The following is a 15,969-nucleotide window of genomic DNA, read 5'->3' as shown; positions in this document are numbered from 1 at the left end:
GGTGTGTCTTTAGGAGTTCGATATGTGTGGCCCTGGCTAAGGCCCTGGTTTTATGAGTAAGCTTATCGGCCAGAGATACACTAGGAATATGCAAGATGGGGATTTTCTCAAAGCCCAATGGAAAAATGGCCTGTGTCCAAATATTTTTTTTCCATTTCCCCCACCTGTCACCCTGGCACTACTTTGAAAAAATGCCAAAGGTGGATATCGAAATATGGGTTCTATCTGCTTTTAAGAGATTATGTTATGTGTTAGGGGAAGAAGAAAAATATTGTTGTTGGTCCTTGGAGTTGTGTTTTCGTAGAAAAGATTAGGTTGGCTTCTGAGCAAACAGCAAGCATTCTAGGCCAGTGGCTCTCAATGGAGCTGGTATTGCCTACCAAGGGGACATTTGGCAATGTCCAGAGACATTTTTGGCTGGGGATGGGGTATTACTGGTATGTAGTGGGGAGAGTCTAGAGATGCTGTTAAACATCCTGTAAGGCCCCGGGCAGCCTGTCACAACAAGGAATTATTCCACCCTAAACGTCAGTGGTGCCGAGGTTGAGGAAGCCTCTTCTAGGCCACGCTATGGCTTGCTGTGTGACCCTGGACAAGCCATGGAAGTCTCTAGGCCTGGGGCCTGCCCTTCTGTGAACCAGGCAGAGAAACGTGTGCCCAGTTTGTTTTGCAACAATGTGGTGAGGATATGAAAAACATGAACGTGCTTACCTAGGAGAAGCACAAAACAGACCCACACAGGTAGGGTTTGGCAGTCCCAGCAACAGGGAGGAGGGAGTGCTGGCCGAGGAGGGCTGTATCTATTGTCTCCTCCTAAGACGACAACAGTTTGTACTTCTCCAGTACAAACTTCTTCACCTGCCAAGTGGGGTCAGAGCAGGAACTTCTTAGAAAGGGAAGCTGACACTCACCAAACATATACATCAGATGCACTCACATCTCTTACCTAATCTAAGCCTTACAAAACCTTGCTCAAGGGTCCCATAGTTCAAGGGAGGAAGCTGAGGTTCAGAGAGCTAAGGTGACTTGCCCAAGATCACACAGCTTCTAAGCGGCAGAATGGGGATTCCAACATAGGTTGGTCTGATTTCCAAGCCCCTTTACTTGATGCTGCTGAAGGTGGCCTTCCGAATGTCCTCCTAGCACTGCAATAAGCCCCTTGTTTTTGGCGGCGTTGGGGGAAAGGGTGGAGAAAATGAGCGAGGGTTCCTGATGGATGTTCTTGCTCTGCCTTAAAGCTTCACTCTTATTGCTTGTGGTCTGAGCACGGTGCCAGGCAGGCCAGGCTCTAGTGAGACAGTCCTGCTCTGTGACCACAGATTCTACCTTTTGCCCAGCTAGAAAAGCAGAGCAGAAAGTGGACTCCATCTGTTAAGATCTGAGTTCAAGCCCTCACCGAGTAAGATCTGAGCATTATAGCTTGGAGGGACACGTCACTTCTCTCCTGGGCCCGAGTTTCTTAAATAACAATCCAGGCCTGAGTGCAGGATCACTGTATGGGTGAGAAAATGGGCGTGAGAAAATGTTGTAATCTCCCAAAGATCATGGGGATGGTGAAGGAGGCTGGGGTACAGAATCCCGTTGCACTAGACGTCAGAATATCTGGGTTCTAGTCCCAACTGCATTCCTTAACTCCTTTAACAGTTTGGGCTCTTGTTTATAATCTGTAGTGGTCACTACAACAACAAACTATTTCTGAAGTTTCCTATTTTATCTTGAATTAATGTGACTATGCCATTCTGTTCCATGTATCTGTGTTTGTTTTACTATAAAAATAAGATTTTCCCTGTATGAGGTCACTGGACAAATACCAGTTCTGTGCATGCCATGGGCTTGCCGTGTGATCCTGGGCAAGTCACACAGGTCCTCTGGCCTGGGGCTGCCCATGAATGAAACAGTGAGAGGGACATATGTCTGGCCTATTTCACCACATGGCTGGGAGGGTTTGAAAGTGACAGAAAACTTCATCAGACAGGCTTAAGCCAAAGAGTCATTCATTGGGACACAAGATGGAAAAGTCCAGGAGCAGGGCTCACTTCAGGCACAGCTGGATCCAGGGCTCTGGTGATGTCCCTAGGACTCGGCTTCTCTCCATCTTCTGGCTCTGCTTTCCACCGTGAGAGTCCACTCTCAGGCTCCATTAAGTGGCCTGTAGAAGCTCCAGGTTGTCCTATGGGGACAAGAGGGCTACAGAGTCTCTGACCCAGGGTTTCTCAGCCATGGCAGTATTGACCTTTTGGGTGATGGTTCTTTGCTATGAGAGCGCTCCTGTGCATCGTAGGATATTTAGCAGGAATCCTGGTCCTCACCTGCTAGATGCCAGTAGTCCCTTCCCTCCTCCCTTAAGTTGTGACAACCAGAAATATCTCTACACATTGCCGAACGTACCCTGGAGAGCAAAACCATCCCCTCTTCCTCCTTCCCCCATTTTGCTGTTCTAGCCTCGCATCCCTCATCCTCAAACACATCAGGGAATGAGTGAGAGCTTCCGGGTAGTTCCCGCAGAAGTCCCGCAACTCTCTCTGATTGGCTCTGCCTCAGGTCACATGCCCATCCCTGAACCAATTGTTGTGGTGGAGGAGGGGCTGCTAGGGTGGATTGGCCGGGCCTGGAGCACAAGTCCCACCTCTAGATCTGGGCTCCAGGCTCCTGAAAGAGGTGCGGGGGAGGGACAGCACGAGATAACAATGGAGGCTTCGGGCGGGGGAATGGAGGCTGGGAGACAGAGTGGGTTTTACAGCCCACTTCCCCCTCTGGGGCTCAGTCCCCCATTGATCTGTTGTGGAACAACAAGGCAATCTGTAAAGTTCTAGCCTTGGCTGGGTCTTTGAGGTCTCAGCGGGGCCAGGGAGATGCAGATGCGAATTTCTCACGGGGCGTATGACTCATTCATAAGGGTTCCTCTGAGAAGCCATATGCTCAGTGGTTAGAGGCTTGGGTTTGCACCCCTGTGCCTCCCGGTAGGGACTCTGGTCTGGATCATCGCTACTCACAGAGTGGTCTGGACCAGCATTGCTCAGGATCTGGTTAGAAATGGAGACTCTGGGGGACTTCCCTGGAGGTCCAGTGGCTAAGACTTCGTCTTCCAATGCAGAGGCTGTGTGTTTGATCCCTGGTTGGGGAGCTAAGATCCCACATGACTTGCGACCAAAAAACATAAAACAGAAGCAATATTGTAACAAATTCAATAAAGACTTTAAAAACGGTCCACATCAAAAAAAAAATCTTAAAAAAAAAAAAGAAAAGAAATGCAGACTCAGGACTTGCCTGGTGGTCCAGTTGTTAAGACTCTGCACTCCCATTGCAGGGCACCCGGGTTCCATTCCTGGTCAGGGAACTAGATCCCACATGCCACAACTAAGAGCCCGCATGCCGCAACGAAGATCCCGTATGCTGCAACTAAGACCCGGGGCAGCCAAATATATATATGCGTGTGTGTATATATAAGTATAAAAGAAATGCAGACTCTCCCACCCAGGCCTACGGATTCAGCATCTGCAGTTTAACAAGATACCTAGGTGATTCTTCTGCACCTTAAAATTTGAGATGACCTGGGCTAGAACAAGTTTCATCTCTTTAACTCAATTTCTTCACCTACCAAATGCAACAATAACAATCCCATCTATCTCTTAGGATTGTTGTTAGAATTAAGCAACGGGTTTATTCACTTAAAACACTGAGAATCATAAATGTGCAATAAAATGTTCACTCTTCAAGTCTTAGACCTGTAGGCCTCAGCTATCAGAATAGCACAGAATTCTTCAAACTTTTCCATCAAAGAATCCTAGGAGATCAGGGGTTGGCAAACTGTTTCTGTAAAGGACCAGATAATAAGTACTTTAGGATTGTGGGTCATACGGTCTCTGTTGCAACTACTCAACCTTGCTGTTACAGTGCAAAAGTAGCCTGATAGGCATAGCTGTTTTCCAATAAAGCTTTATTTACAAAATAGATTTGGTTTGCAGGCTCCGGTTTTCAGTAGATTAATGATGTGGGGTCTAGCACGTAGCAGTCACCACAAGAGAAAAATGTCTCCGGAGTCTCATTCTTCATCCTGAAAGCTTGATCTGAATTTTGCAGCTTATTTCATAGCACAGCTGGGTTTATTTTAATGTGCATTTTTTTCTTCCCACATAATCTCCATAGGAAATCAGTGCTTTGGGAAGATGCTCTGTGTTTATTCTCTGCCATTACCTGCTCCCCAGCCCATCACCTTGTGAAGCTTTGCAGATAGGTGCCCCCCACCTGATGAGAGTGAGCTTCAGAGGACTGACCTCCATGGCCTGCTGGGAATGAAGCTCCCTCTCCTAAGGAATAAAAGGGAGAGGGAGGATTTCCTAACAGGGGTCCAGGTGTGAGGTCAGTAGTAGTAATGATGCCTCCGATCACAAGCCTCTGCTATTTTTTTGGCTCCCAAAGGGAGGGAGGGAGGGAATGGAGGAGAGATGCCATTTTACAGATGAGAAAACTGAGGCTCTGAGAGGTTAAGTGACTCAGCTGCTGTCATTGCCTATCAGTGGCAGAGTTCAGAGCTCCAGTATAGTGACCGCCTTCCCTTCTGCCCTGCCATAGTTTATGCTATTAATTTGTGTCCAAGATAACGGGGGAGGGGTGTGAGAGAGTGCCAGGATGGCTCTGATCCTTCACTTCTCCCTGTATCCATGCCTTGTGTTATGTAACTTTGCGGTGGCCTCCTGGGAGGAGGATGAGAGCCCTGTGGAGCTGAGCTGCCCCAGCCAGACCCAGACTTGACCCCTAGAGATATGAGTGATTCCAGCCAAAATCAGCAGGGCCACCTAACTGACCCCAACTGACCCCAAGCGTGTGAGCAATAAATACTTGTCATTGGATGCCACTGAGCATTTGTGGTTGGTTTTTACTCAACATTATTAATTATGCTGGAAGTAGCTGATACAGTGGGTAAAAGCCTTTGTGAATGTCTTTGAGCAACAATTCTCCTCTTAGGTTTCTGTCTACGTGGGCTCATTGCCAGCTTCGCTCAAGCTTGTCAGCACACGTACAGCCTCCACCCTTTCCTGGCAGGGCCACTAGAGGAATCAGTGTGTGAGGGGGGCCTTGAGATTTCGGGATTAATGGCAGAATAACATGGTTGTTAGTCACACAGGCTCTGGAGTCAGACTATCTGGGTTTAAGTCCTGGTGCCCCATTACTAGCTGTGCAATCTTGGGTGAGGGTTTCTTTTTATTTTGTTTTGTTTTTGAGCAGAGAAGGGTTTATTGCAGGGCCAAGCAAGGAGAATGGGCAGCTCATGCTCAAAAAGCCTGAACTCTCCAAAGGTTTTTGGGAAGAGTTTTTATAGGCAAAATTTGCGGGGAGGGCTCCAAGGTGTGTAACTTTCCTCTGATTGGTTGGTGGTCAGGTGACAGGGTGGTGTTCCAGGAATCTCCATCATGAGCCTTCTGGCTCTGACCAGTGTGGGGTCCACGTGCTTGGGCTCAGCCTGAAGTTACCATCCTCCACCTGGGTGGGGGCCTTAGTTCCTGTAAAAGAACTCAGAGATAGGTATCAAATTGTTATTGGGTGAGGTTTTTTTTTTTGCGGTACGCGGGCCTCTCACTCTTGTGGCCTCTCCCGTTGCGGAGCACAGGTTCTGGATGCGCAGGCTCAGCGGCCATGGCTCACGGGCCCAGCTGCTCCATGGCATGTGGGATCTTCCTGAACCGGGGCACAAACCCGTGTCCGCTGCATCGGCAGGCGGACTCTCAACCACTGTGCCACCAGGGAAGCCCCTTGGGTGAGTTTTTAAACCCCTCTGGGTCTCAGGTTCCTCATCTGCAAAGGGGGATAATAATCAGGGTTGCCAGGATTATTAAATGAGATTGAGTATATAAAACCCTTGGATGGTACCTGGCACACAGATTACCAAGTGCTCAGTACACACTAGCCACAGTGCCTGCATTAGACGCACAATGGCACTCTAGTGGGTCACTGCCATGAGGGCTCTCAGGCCCCCAGGCCAGGAGAACTCCTGCCGAGGCAGAAGGTGGAGGTGGACGGTCACTGCCTAAGTGCCCACTCTCCCTGTCTCCCAACCACTGGTTTGTGACCTCTTGGACAAAGTCTACAGATCCTTGCTCTCATCCCAGCCAGATCCCAGGGAGTCCTTCCTGACCCTTCCTTTGCCTCCCTCTTACACTCCCCACCTAGTACTTTAGATTTTGCCGGAAGGGAGGAGTGATGGTGTATTTATCTCCTATTGCTGCTTTAACAAATTACCACAAATAAGGTGCTGAAAACATAAAAGTGTACTTTTTTACAGCTCTGGAGGTCAGAAGTCCACCATCGGTGTCACTGGGCTAAAGCAGGGCTGGTTCCTTCTGGAGACTCTAGGGGAGAATCCCTTCCCTTGCCTTTTCCAGCATCTAGAGGCTGCCTGTATTCCTTGGCTTGTGGCCCCTCCCAACATCTACAAAGTCAGCAGCACGGCATCTTCAGATCTCCCTCTGACTCTGACCCCCTGCTCTGTCCTCATATCTCCTTGTGATTAATCCCTCTTATAAGGACTCTTGTGATTCCACGGAGCCCGCCTGGATAATCCAGGCTAATCACCCCATCCCAGGATCCTTAAATTAAGCACATCTGCAAAATCCCTTTTGCCACATAAGGTGATGCATTCATATGTTCTGGGATCTATGGCATGGACATGTTTGGAGGGCTATTATTTTGTCTACCACAGATAGGCATTGACCCTTGTATATAACAGTGGATCTTGTCCCTGAATCTGAGAATTTTACACTATTGTTAAACAGACAGAACTGTGGCTTATGTTTTACCATTTATTAGCTAATAAAAAGTAGCTTTGATAATCCAGTCACATTCCCAAAAGTTATATAGATTTGGCACTGGGGGCGATGCTGCTGTCCAACACTACACATATGCCTCTTAAATAATTACTGAATTCTTACTGAAGTACTGAACCTATCTCTCCTTTCCATCTGCAGCTTGATGGTTGGGGCCCCATTAATTCTGGCCTAGAACATTGCAGCAGCCTCCTAACTGGCCTCCCTGCCTCCATTCTTGCCTGCTCCAAATCACCCTCCCTATAGCTGTCAGATGAATGCTTTAGTGTGTACATCTGACCGCAGAGATCACTTCTCTATCTAAAACCACTCTACGGCTCCCTACTGCCCTCAGAATAAAGTCCCAACAACCCTCTACCATGGCTACAAGTCTTTCCAGGAAGGGCCTTTCTCACTCTCTAGCCACATCTCTTGCCCCTCCCTGTCAGGGTGACTGACCATCCCAGTTTGCCTGGGACAACACTGAAAGTACCACTCCCTAGAAAATTACTCAGTGCCAGGACCACTGGTCACCCAATCCCTGCCCTGTGCCTTAAGCTCTAGCAACACCTTCTGCTTGGAGATTCTTCCAAGCAGTTACCATGACTTTGCTTATGGCCTTCCCTCAGTCAGGAAAGGGACCCCTTATGTTATCCCCCAGAGTATGAGTTAGGACTGTGCTGAGCTGCAAGTAACTGAAAACTGGACTACAGTGGTTAAAACAAATGCAGGTTTATTTATTTTTTACATAACTAGACATTCAGAGAACGGTTGCTGGCATCAGATCTGCAGCTCGATGATGTCTGAGCTCATGTCTCTGTAATTCTCTTCGCTACAAGAAGGCTGCCTTAGTTCCAGGCATCATATCCATATTCATATTCATCACAGGGCAGTAGAGCATGGTGGTCAAGAGCATGGGCTCTGGGGCCAGATTAACAAAGTCTGGATCCCAGCTCCATCACCTCCCAGGTAAATCACCTTGGGAAGTCACTAACCATCTCTAGCCTCAGTTTTCTCATTTGTGAAATGGGGATCATGTTAATAACCTATGTCTTAGGATTGTTTTGGGGATTAAGTGAGGTAATACATGTAAAACCTGTAGAACGGTGCCTGGCACAGAGTAAGTGTTCAGTAAGTGTTAGCTGTTACTTTGATATTATAACTGCAAGGGACCTGGGGACAGCAAGAATTTAGCATTTTTAGCCTCCAGTATAGAGACAACTACAAAAGGAGGAGGCTGGGAATGAAGCTTGAGTCAAGCAACCAGCAGCATCTTCTGTATTTTGGTACCTTCTATTCAAATACATTACACTGGGCATCACCACCTCTAGGAAGCTGTCCTGGACTCTTCCTGCCAACTCTCACTGGTTTAAGTGTCCCTTTGCCATGCTCCTGGACTGTATTCCTACCTTCACACTTATACCAGGGAACTCAGTGATCTGTTTATGGGTCTGTCTCCTGCAGAGCAGGGATCTTGTCTGGACCATCCCTGGATTCCTATGGCTGAGCTGGTGCTGGACTCCTTGTAGGCCCCATTGCTGGTTGAGAAAATAAAGTCTTTTTTGAGAATGAGCTGGACATCGTGGGAGGCCATGGTCCTCATCTCCAGGAACCAAAGTCTGATGGGGAAACTGGACAATTCATGGACCAACCAGAGGCAGCCGTAGTTGATGGCTTTCCTAGGAGGACTGGAGCGCCCTGGACCAGAGACCCTATGGTCAGGGGTCAGGGGTCCCGCTTGGATGTACCTCACTGGACACTGGGTCCCTCTCTTTTCTGGACCCCCTTGCCCTCCAGTCGGCCTCAGGACCAGAGGGCCCTGCCCTGATCCTCTTGCCTGTGCGTCACTGGCCGTCAGCTCCTGTGATCCGGCCCAGCTTTTTCCTTTTCTGGGCCTGAGCTTCCCTGCCTGTCTAGTGCAGTGCAAGCTTTCCCATCTCTGACCTGCTGTGACTATGTGTGGAAGCCACTGCAGTCTGATCAGGGCCCGGTGGTTCACGGCTTATGAGATGTGCGGGGATGGGGCAGGTGTCGGGTGTGTCCTTAACTCATATTCCCTCAGGCACCAGGTGGCTTCCTGGGGGTGCCCCCTCCACCAGCATCCCCAGCAGCTCCCTCCAAGGCCTAACCAGCCTGGCTGAGGGGGGTCTCTCATTGCACCCCTGGTATGGAAACGGGCAGCCCCTAGAGAGCCCGGGAACCCGCAGGGGACGCGCAAATCAAGAACGCAGGTCGCTTGAGGGGGAAGGAGGTTTATTGTGGTCGCCGGGATTTGCGGCCTTGGCTCCCAGAGATGCATCACAGCTGTAATTTCTGGAGAAGCAGAGAACAGAGTGAGGGACTCTGGGGGGTGTGAGGCTCTGCCGGGAGGGTAGGAACATGGCCGGCAGCCCTGGGCCTTGACAAACCAGGCTTGCCTCTGCCCGAGGGGTCTGGCCCTCTTGGGCAGTTCAGACCACTGTGCAGGTGAGCTCAGGATACCTCCTGCTCCCAGGGTGGAAGCCCCCAGCCCAGGGTGACGCTCTGTGCCCCCACCCTCAAAATATAGACGGCCATCCATGCTGCCCCCTCTCCTGTGCTGGGGCCACGTTTCATATCTGGGAGCACTGGTGGGGAGCCTGGGCTTGGGATAGAAGTATTTGCTGAAGCCAATGGATGAAAGGGTGGGGAAGTGAATGGCCGTCTCCTTCACTGCCCCTGACTCGAGGCTGCAGGCGATAAGCACTCGATCAAAACTTCTCGAAGGAGTGAGTGAGTAAATGGAGTGAGTGAAGGAAGGGCGAGGGAGGGTGAGGGGCGGGTAGTGAGGAGGGGGCCGGGGCGGCGCACCCACCTCCTCGATCCAGTTGATGTAGGCCGACACGCGGGTGAAGACCGTGGGCTTCTTGAAGGTGTTGCAGCTCAGCCCGGAGCCGAAGCTGACAATGCCCCGCACCTCCCAAGAGCCGTTCTTGGCCTGGCAGTTTAGTGGGCCGCCCGAGTCCCCCTGCACCAGACGGGGCGGGTGTCAGAGGGAAGCTCGGGAAGCAGGTGAGGGTCAGGGCGGGGCATATGGGTTGGCCTCTCAGCCTTGGTGGCCCCTGCTTTGGCCTCAGCGTGTACATAGTGAGGGAGGTAGAGAAAATGTGGTTTGTGGGTAACTTGGCCTTATTCTGGGGGGCCCTGGGGTGTCAGACTAGGTCTTGGTTTGCTGTGTGATCTTGAGCTGTTGAGAACCCTCTCTGTGCCTTGGTTTCCCTAGCTGTTCAGGTCACCATGTCTAAGACTCTGAGCTGCCCAGAGGGATGAGGATGCTGGGAGCCATGTAGGAGGCCCGGGAAAGTGAAGAAAATGGAAGTGGGGAGAGGCTCGTGTGTTTGAAAACGGGACAGTCCCTGATTGTCCTAGATGTTTCTTCCTTCTGTGTCAGACTCCCTGAGTCTTCTGTCTCCCTGGACCGATGGAGCTGATGTTATGAAGGAACGTGTGCCCGGACTTCACCGAAGTCTCTTCTACTTGTGTTAGACTCAATCAGTCCTCATAGCAGACCTGTACTTACTATCGCTCCATTTTATGCATGGGAAAACTGAGGTTCAGGTAAATCAAACAGCCTGCCCAAGGTTACACAGCTATGAAGTGGGGGCACTGGGACTCGGACTCAGACTCACATTCAACTTTCACGCTCTGGCCACAGTACTGGTGGGGGAGGGGAAGGGGGACAGTGACAAGTTTCTCCTAAGCCTCTTAGGCCCAGCCGGGGCTCAGTCTCCTCCCAGGGAGAGGGTGTGGCGTCTCCCCACTTCTCACTCCTTTGCCCTCCTCACTGCCCCCTTCCATCTGGCCACCTGCGGTAGGGACGAGGGGCAGAGCCTCGACACTCACGTTGCAGGCTGAGATGACGCCATCACCCCCGGCGCAGACCATGGTGTTCTTCACCTTGGTGCCCCACCAGTCTCTCTGGGAGCATGTGGCGTGATCCACGATGCGCTGCAGGCCCTGCTGCAGCTCGTCAGCGATGGGGCCGTTGGCTGGAGAGAGAACGGGTGGTGACCGGGCGGTCAGCCCAGGCAGCCTCAGCCCCAGCCCAGGCCCAGGCCTTCAGGGAACAGAGGGCTGGATGGGGCTGGGACAGGACCGGGCGAGTTCTGGATAGACTTTGAGGGACCCACACACAGGCCCTTAATTGAGAGGCGAGACTCTGAGCCAATGGTCCTGAACTGTTTGGGTTAGAGACCACTCTAAGGGCAGGGAAGGCAGAACCAACCCATAGAAAACCCTTAAGAAATAACCACTGAGTTATCTTTAATTTGGGTTCTGGGGTTTTAATTGCCAGTGGTTTCCCTGTAGTTCTCTGCCTTTGGTGTCACACATTGAAGGGTCTTTCTCACCCCCAAATTTTCCAAATTTTAGAGGATCTGCATTTTCATCTAAGTATTCTGTAGCTTCATTTATTTGCATTTAACCTTTTAATTCAGTTGGAATTTACTTGGGCATGTGGTATAACATAAGATCATAAGATCTAATCCCCCACCCCAAAATGGTTAGTTTCATTTATTTAATAGTCACTTACGTGGCACTTAGTATGTGCCTAGCCCTGTTCTAAGCCCTTGACAAATTCTAGTCCATTTAATCCTTGTAACACCCTTTATATGCACCTGTTAGAGTGTCTGCCACATGGTATATGCTTAATAAATATTAACCATTATTACAAAATTTAAAAAGATGTGAAAATGTTAAGGCAAAAGGAAAGTGGTGGGCAAATGTGGGTGGTGTGCTTATCATGGGAGCTGCTTCCTCCAATAAGACACTCGTGTTTGGCCAGGGGCTATACTCACTCCAGAGACGGCCCCAGCCAGTGACGTAGCAGGGGTAGCCCTGAGGCAGCAAGGAACCCTCCTCTGGCAGGCAGGCTAGCTGGATGGTGTCACTCAGTTCCGCGGGCTCCGCCAGTTTGATAAGGGCAATGTCATTGCTGGAATCCAAAGTGGAGGTGGTGAATGGCAGGAGGGCCTGGTCCCCCAAGCCAATGCTAAGAGGCCCAGGCTGTGAGTTGGGAGTCGCGCCAAGGGTGAGCAGGGGTCCTCCATAAACAGCCTGGACCTCCAGCTTCCTACTGGCAGACAGAGATGCCGGAGGACCAAGGATCTGCCTTCTAACCCCATCACCCGCTCCTGTAGGTGTAGCTTCTTCCCCGCACCGCGCCACCTTGTGTCTTCACATCATGAAAGGCTTAACAGAGGGGAGACAAGAGCAGAAGCATTCTGAACCACTGCAAGGTTATGTATCAACTGAAATTCAGCTAAGCAAATTGGAAATCATAACGATGAAAACACTTGCGAATGCAATTTTTAATGTTTTCGTGTTGCCAGAATGAAAATGGACAACCCTAGAGAGAGCCTGGTTTGATTTCTAGTTCTGCCATGAATTGGGCTCTGTGACCTTAACCTCTCTGATCCCCGGTTCCTTGTCTAGGGCTGTTGTGAGGATTAAATAAGAGATGGCATGTCACCTGCTTATTACAATGCGAGCATGCAGTAGGCATCAGTAAAGGCGAGTGCTGGCTCTTTCTCTGGCTGAGAGACTGTGGGAGCCTCAGGGTCCTTATTCCCTGTGTACTTTCCAGAGACCCTTGGCCAGTGATGGGTATTGGAGGGGTGTCCATCTCCACTTAGCATTTTGCCATTTTGTGTAAAGTCATCATCTGTTGGCTGTTTAGGCTAAGGATGGGGTCCAGGGACAGGCTCCGGCTGCATCTCAGGGACGCTTCCTTCTTCTGAGCTGCTCCCAGGGGGCTGTGAGATGGCCAGCTGGGCACTCACCGAATTAGGAAGGAGTTCCACTTCTCGTGGACAAAGATGGTGTCCACGCCCATGTACACGGAGCCTTCCTCATTCTCCTCCTCCAGGTTGTTCTTCCCCAGGGCCACGCGGTAAGTCAGGGTATTGCTGGACAGAGCAAGGGGCCCGGGTCAGGGTGGCCTCCTGTCCCCACTGGCCGGTGGGGTAGAGGGGGAAGTTGGGTCTTTAGTGACCCAGCTTTGGGGCCACTGTGGGACTTGTTTGGGGGAAGGGAGTGTTCATCCCATTGACCCTTCCCAGGGCACGGGGTAAGGACCCTGGTCTTGGAGTCAAGTCCACTTTGACTGCTAGGTGGGTAGGCTCGGCCTCAGTTCTCTCACCTGTAAGGTGGAGATAATCTTGGAACTCACCTGCCAGGGCTGCTGTGAAGATGAGCTAGTCCACACTGCTGCTGGCCTGCATTCTCTCTCCTGCATTCCTCTCTAACCGTCTCTTCCTCTCCCCTCACACAAACTGCCCCTGCCATACCGGCTTCCACTTTATTTCTCAAACGTACCAAGTGGGCACCCTCCCCTGGGCCTTTGCATTAGCTGTCCCCTCCACCTGGAACACCTTACCCCCAGACCAATGACGTCTTCCCTTATTTCCTTCAGGTCTTTGCTCAAACATCCCCTTTCAAGAGAGATCTTCCCCCGGCCACGTCATTTAAAATAGAACTCCTCATACTTTTTATTCTCTTTCTGCTTTATTTTTCTTCATTGCCACTTGCTTTGTTATATACTTACTTGTTGAATGGTCTGTCACTCTGTCTTCCACTAGAATATAAGCTCCCTGAGAGCACAGACTGTGTCCTCACTGCTGTGTTCCCTGGCGTATAGTAGGCGCACAGTAAATACTTGTGGACTGAATAAATTAACAACTGAGTTACTGGATGTGGGTAGCTTATTTAGCCCAGTGTCTGGAGTGTGTGCTCAAGAAAAGCAGCTTATCAGGCTCCTGTTCCCGGGCGAGGGCGGGGTGTCTGGGCAGCATCCCATTTACCTGATGCAGTGGGCAGCTGTGAGGACGTGATTGGGGGTGATCAAGGTGCCACCGCAGGTGTGCCTCCACGTGCCATCCTTGAGGTACTGGAGGGAGATCTGGAGGAGGATGGGGAAGGACCACGTGTCAGCCCCCAGGGACCTGCTCCCCACCCCCCCCTCCACCTTGCCTTCCCCACCTGCTGCAGTGTGCTTACCTGCCAGGGCCAGCTGTGGGGAACGGCACTGTCTCCGCCCACCACCCGGGCTGATAGGTTGGGCTTGAAGATGGGGACCCCGCAGCTGGAGGCTGGGGATACAGGAGAGGAAGAGCACAGGTGAGCCGGGCTGGCATCGCTTTGGGGAAGGGGCAGGTGGAAAGAGCACACATGTGGGGGCTGGGAAGACATGGGTTTGACTTTTCCTGCATGACTTTGGGGAAGCCATCGAGTTTGCTGGGCCTCAACTTCCCTTTCTGTGAAATGGGGAGACTAGCACTAACCTCGTAAGTTTGTCCTGAGAACTAAATTAGATGATGCAGGTAAAGAATTGGGCAAAAGACCTGGTATAGAGTGAATGTTTAATCATTGAAGGAAACCCAAAGTGGCTGGCTTGTGTGTGAGTGCCCAGGTACACCTGTGTCCTTCATCCTTACCCTGCTGTCCCTCTTCAGGCCACAGCACAGTGGGGGTGTGTGAGCCCTGAATCTACAGAATTCCAGACTGTCATAGCTGGGGAGCTGTGTGGAACAGTCAAGAGCAAGTGCTGTGCGGTGAGAAAGACCCAGACTCAAATTCTGGCTCTACCACTAACCAGCCGTGTGATCTTGAGCAAGATATTGAGCATCACTGAGCCTCGGTGTCCTCATCTGTAAAATGGGGATATTAACAGACCCTGCCTGTAGGATCAGATTGGCTCCTGAACGTCAAAGGCTTAGCACAGTTCCTGACACATAGCAAACATGGGGTACACAGGAGCAGCTCTTATTATTATTAATTATTATTACTGTTGTTATTAGCTGGTGGACTCTTAATCAAGTGCTCTCACTTTTCAGAAGAGCCAGTGAGCTTTAGAGAGGGGAAGCGGCTTGTCCAGGTCCTGCCAAGAGAGAGTGACATTCAAGCCAAGTTCCTGGATTTCCAATCTGAGAGGTCACCAGCATGGTGGGGGGAGCAAAGAATCCCCAAATGAGAAATGCCAGTGCTGGGAAAGGTAGGCCCTGATGGCCCCCGGGGTAACCCGGGATGAAGCATCTTCTGCGTCCCTGGTGCTTTCCATCCCTCATGGCTCATCCTCACCCTGGGGTGAGGATCATCAATCCCATTTTGCAGATATGGAAGCAGACTTGCCAAGCAGGCAAGTGGCTCATCTGCCACACAGCTGGTCAGTAGTAGCTGAACCCACACGGGACCCCAAAGCTCCTTTCCTGAAGCCCTGGAGAGCAGAGGGTCCCTGACCCCATCCTTGTCCCCGGGAGGCTAGCCCAAGCTCACAGCCCGCTGGCTACAGCTGGTCCCCAAGCCACAGCTTACCGTAGGCCAGGAGCACTGTGAAGACTGTGACGCCCAGCATGTTGTGAGTGCTCAGGATCGAGTGGTCGTCGAGGTGACCAGGCCCGCACTTATAGGCAGGAGGAGGGTGGGCCCACCTCGTCAAGGCTGAGCCACCCCTTGGGAGGAAGGAACCTGTTCTGTCAAGGCCCTTTCCCTGACCTTGGCTGGTTACTGTTTAATTTGCGCAGGAGATGGAGCTGGCCTGGAGGCATGGGTTTCCCAAATATCCTGAGACGGAGCAAATCTGACGTTTCCAGGTTTTGGGGGCCCTGCCACGCTGCTTGGCCTGACTCATTCTTTTCAGTTGTCATTTATTGTGCCGGGTGCCGTGCTCAATACCTCTTGCAGTCACTTAATTCTCCCAACAACATGCGGTAGACAGTCTTGTCCGCTCATTAAACTTCACGAAGCTGAGACTCAGAGGGTCAGGGGCGAGCCGGGGTCACACAGCTGGGCAACAACAGACCCAAGATTTGAAGTCAGCGCGTCTAACGTCCGTCTGGGGCCGCAAATTCCTGTGATGCACTGCTTCCTTCTCTGTCTTTATAGCTCTTTGTTTGCTTCCTGTCCTTTTCTTTCTCCCTGATTCAACTAATACTGTCTGGTCTTGGGGTACCCCCTGCTCTCCAGCACCTCCTCCCCAGGCTTTGAATGGAGGCTGAGGTGTTGACACATCCTGGGAGGTGCTTGGTGGGCTAAGTTCCTACGTGGAGCCAGCTCAGTTGTCTCCCAGCAAGGTCGTCAGTCTCCCCATCTCTAAAATGGGCAGGTAGGACCAGATGGACTCTCAGGCTCCTTTCAGTCCTAAAATTCCATGACT

At 51.1% G+C, this 15,969-nt stretch overlaps 1 protein-coding gene across 1 annotated transcript; it reads right to left on the bottom strand.

The window, feature by feature from the left end:
* Nucleotides 1-9,098: 9,098 nt before the first annotated feature.
* On the bottom strand, nucleotides 9,099-15,240 carry LOC309799073 (chymotrypsin-C; the record flags this gene model as incomplete). Its single annotated transcript, XM_082612101.1, has 8 exons — nucleotides 15,129-15,240; nucleotides 13,815-13,906; nucleotides 13,619-13,716; nucleotides 12,599-12,724; nucleotides 11,615-11,751; nucleotides 10,662-10,807; nucleotides 9,634-9,786; nucleotides 9,099-9,113 (listed from the first exon to the last, which is right to left on the bottom strand). The coding sequence occupies exons 1-8, from the start codon at nucleotides 15,166-15,168 to the stop codon at nucleotides 9,099-9,101; spliced, it is 807 nt and encodes a 268-aa protein (XP_082468227.1). The 5' UTR covers nucleotides 15,169-15,240.
* Nucleotides 15,241-15,969: the final 729 nt, after the last annotated feature.

Source organism: Mesoplodon mirus, assembly GCF_964341445.2.
Source record: "Mesoplodon mirus genome assembly, chromosome: 3".
Taxonomy (NCBI): Eukaryota; Metazoa; Chordata; class Mammalia; order Artiodactyla; family Ziphiidae; genus Mesoplodon; species Mesoplodon mirus.
The sequence above is the reverse complement of the archived record's forward strand: the minus strand, read 5'-3'. Positions and strand labels throughout refer to the sequence as shown.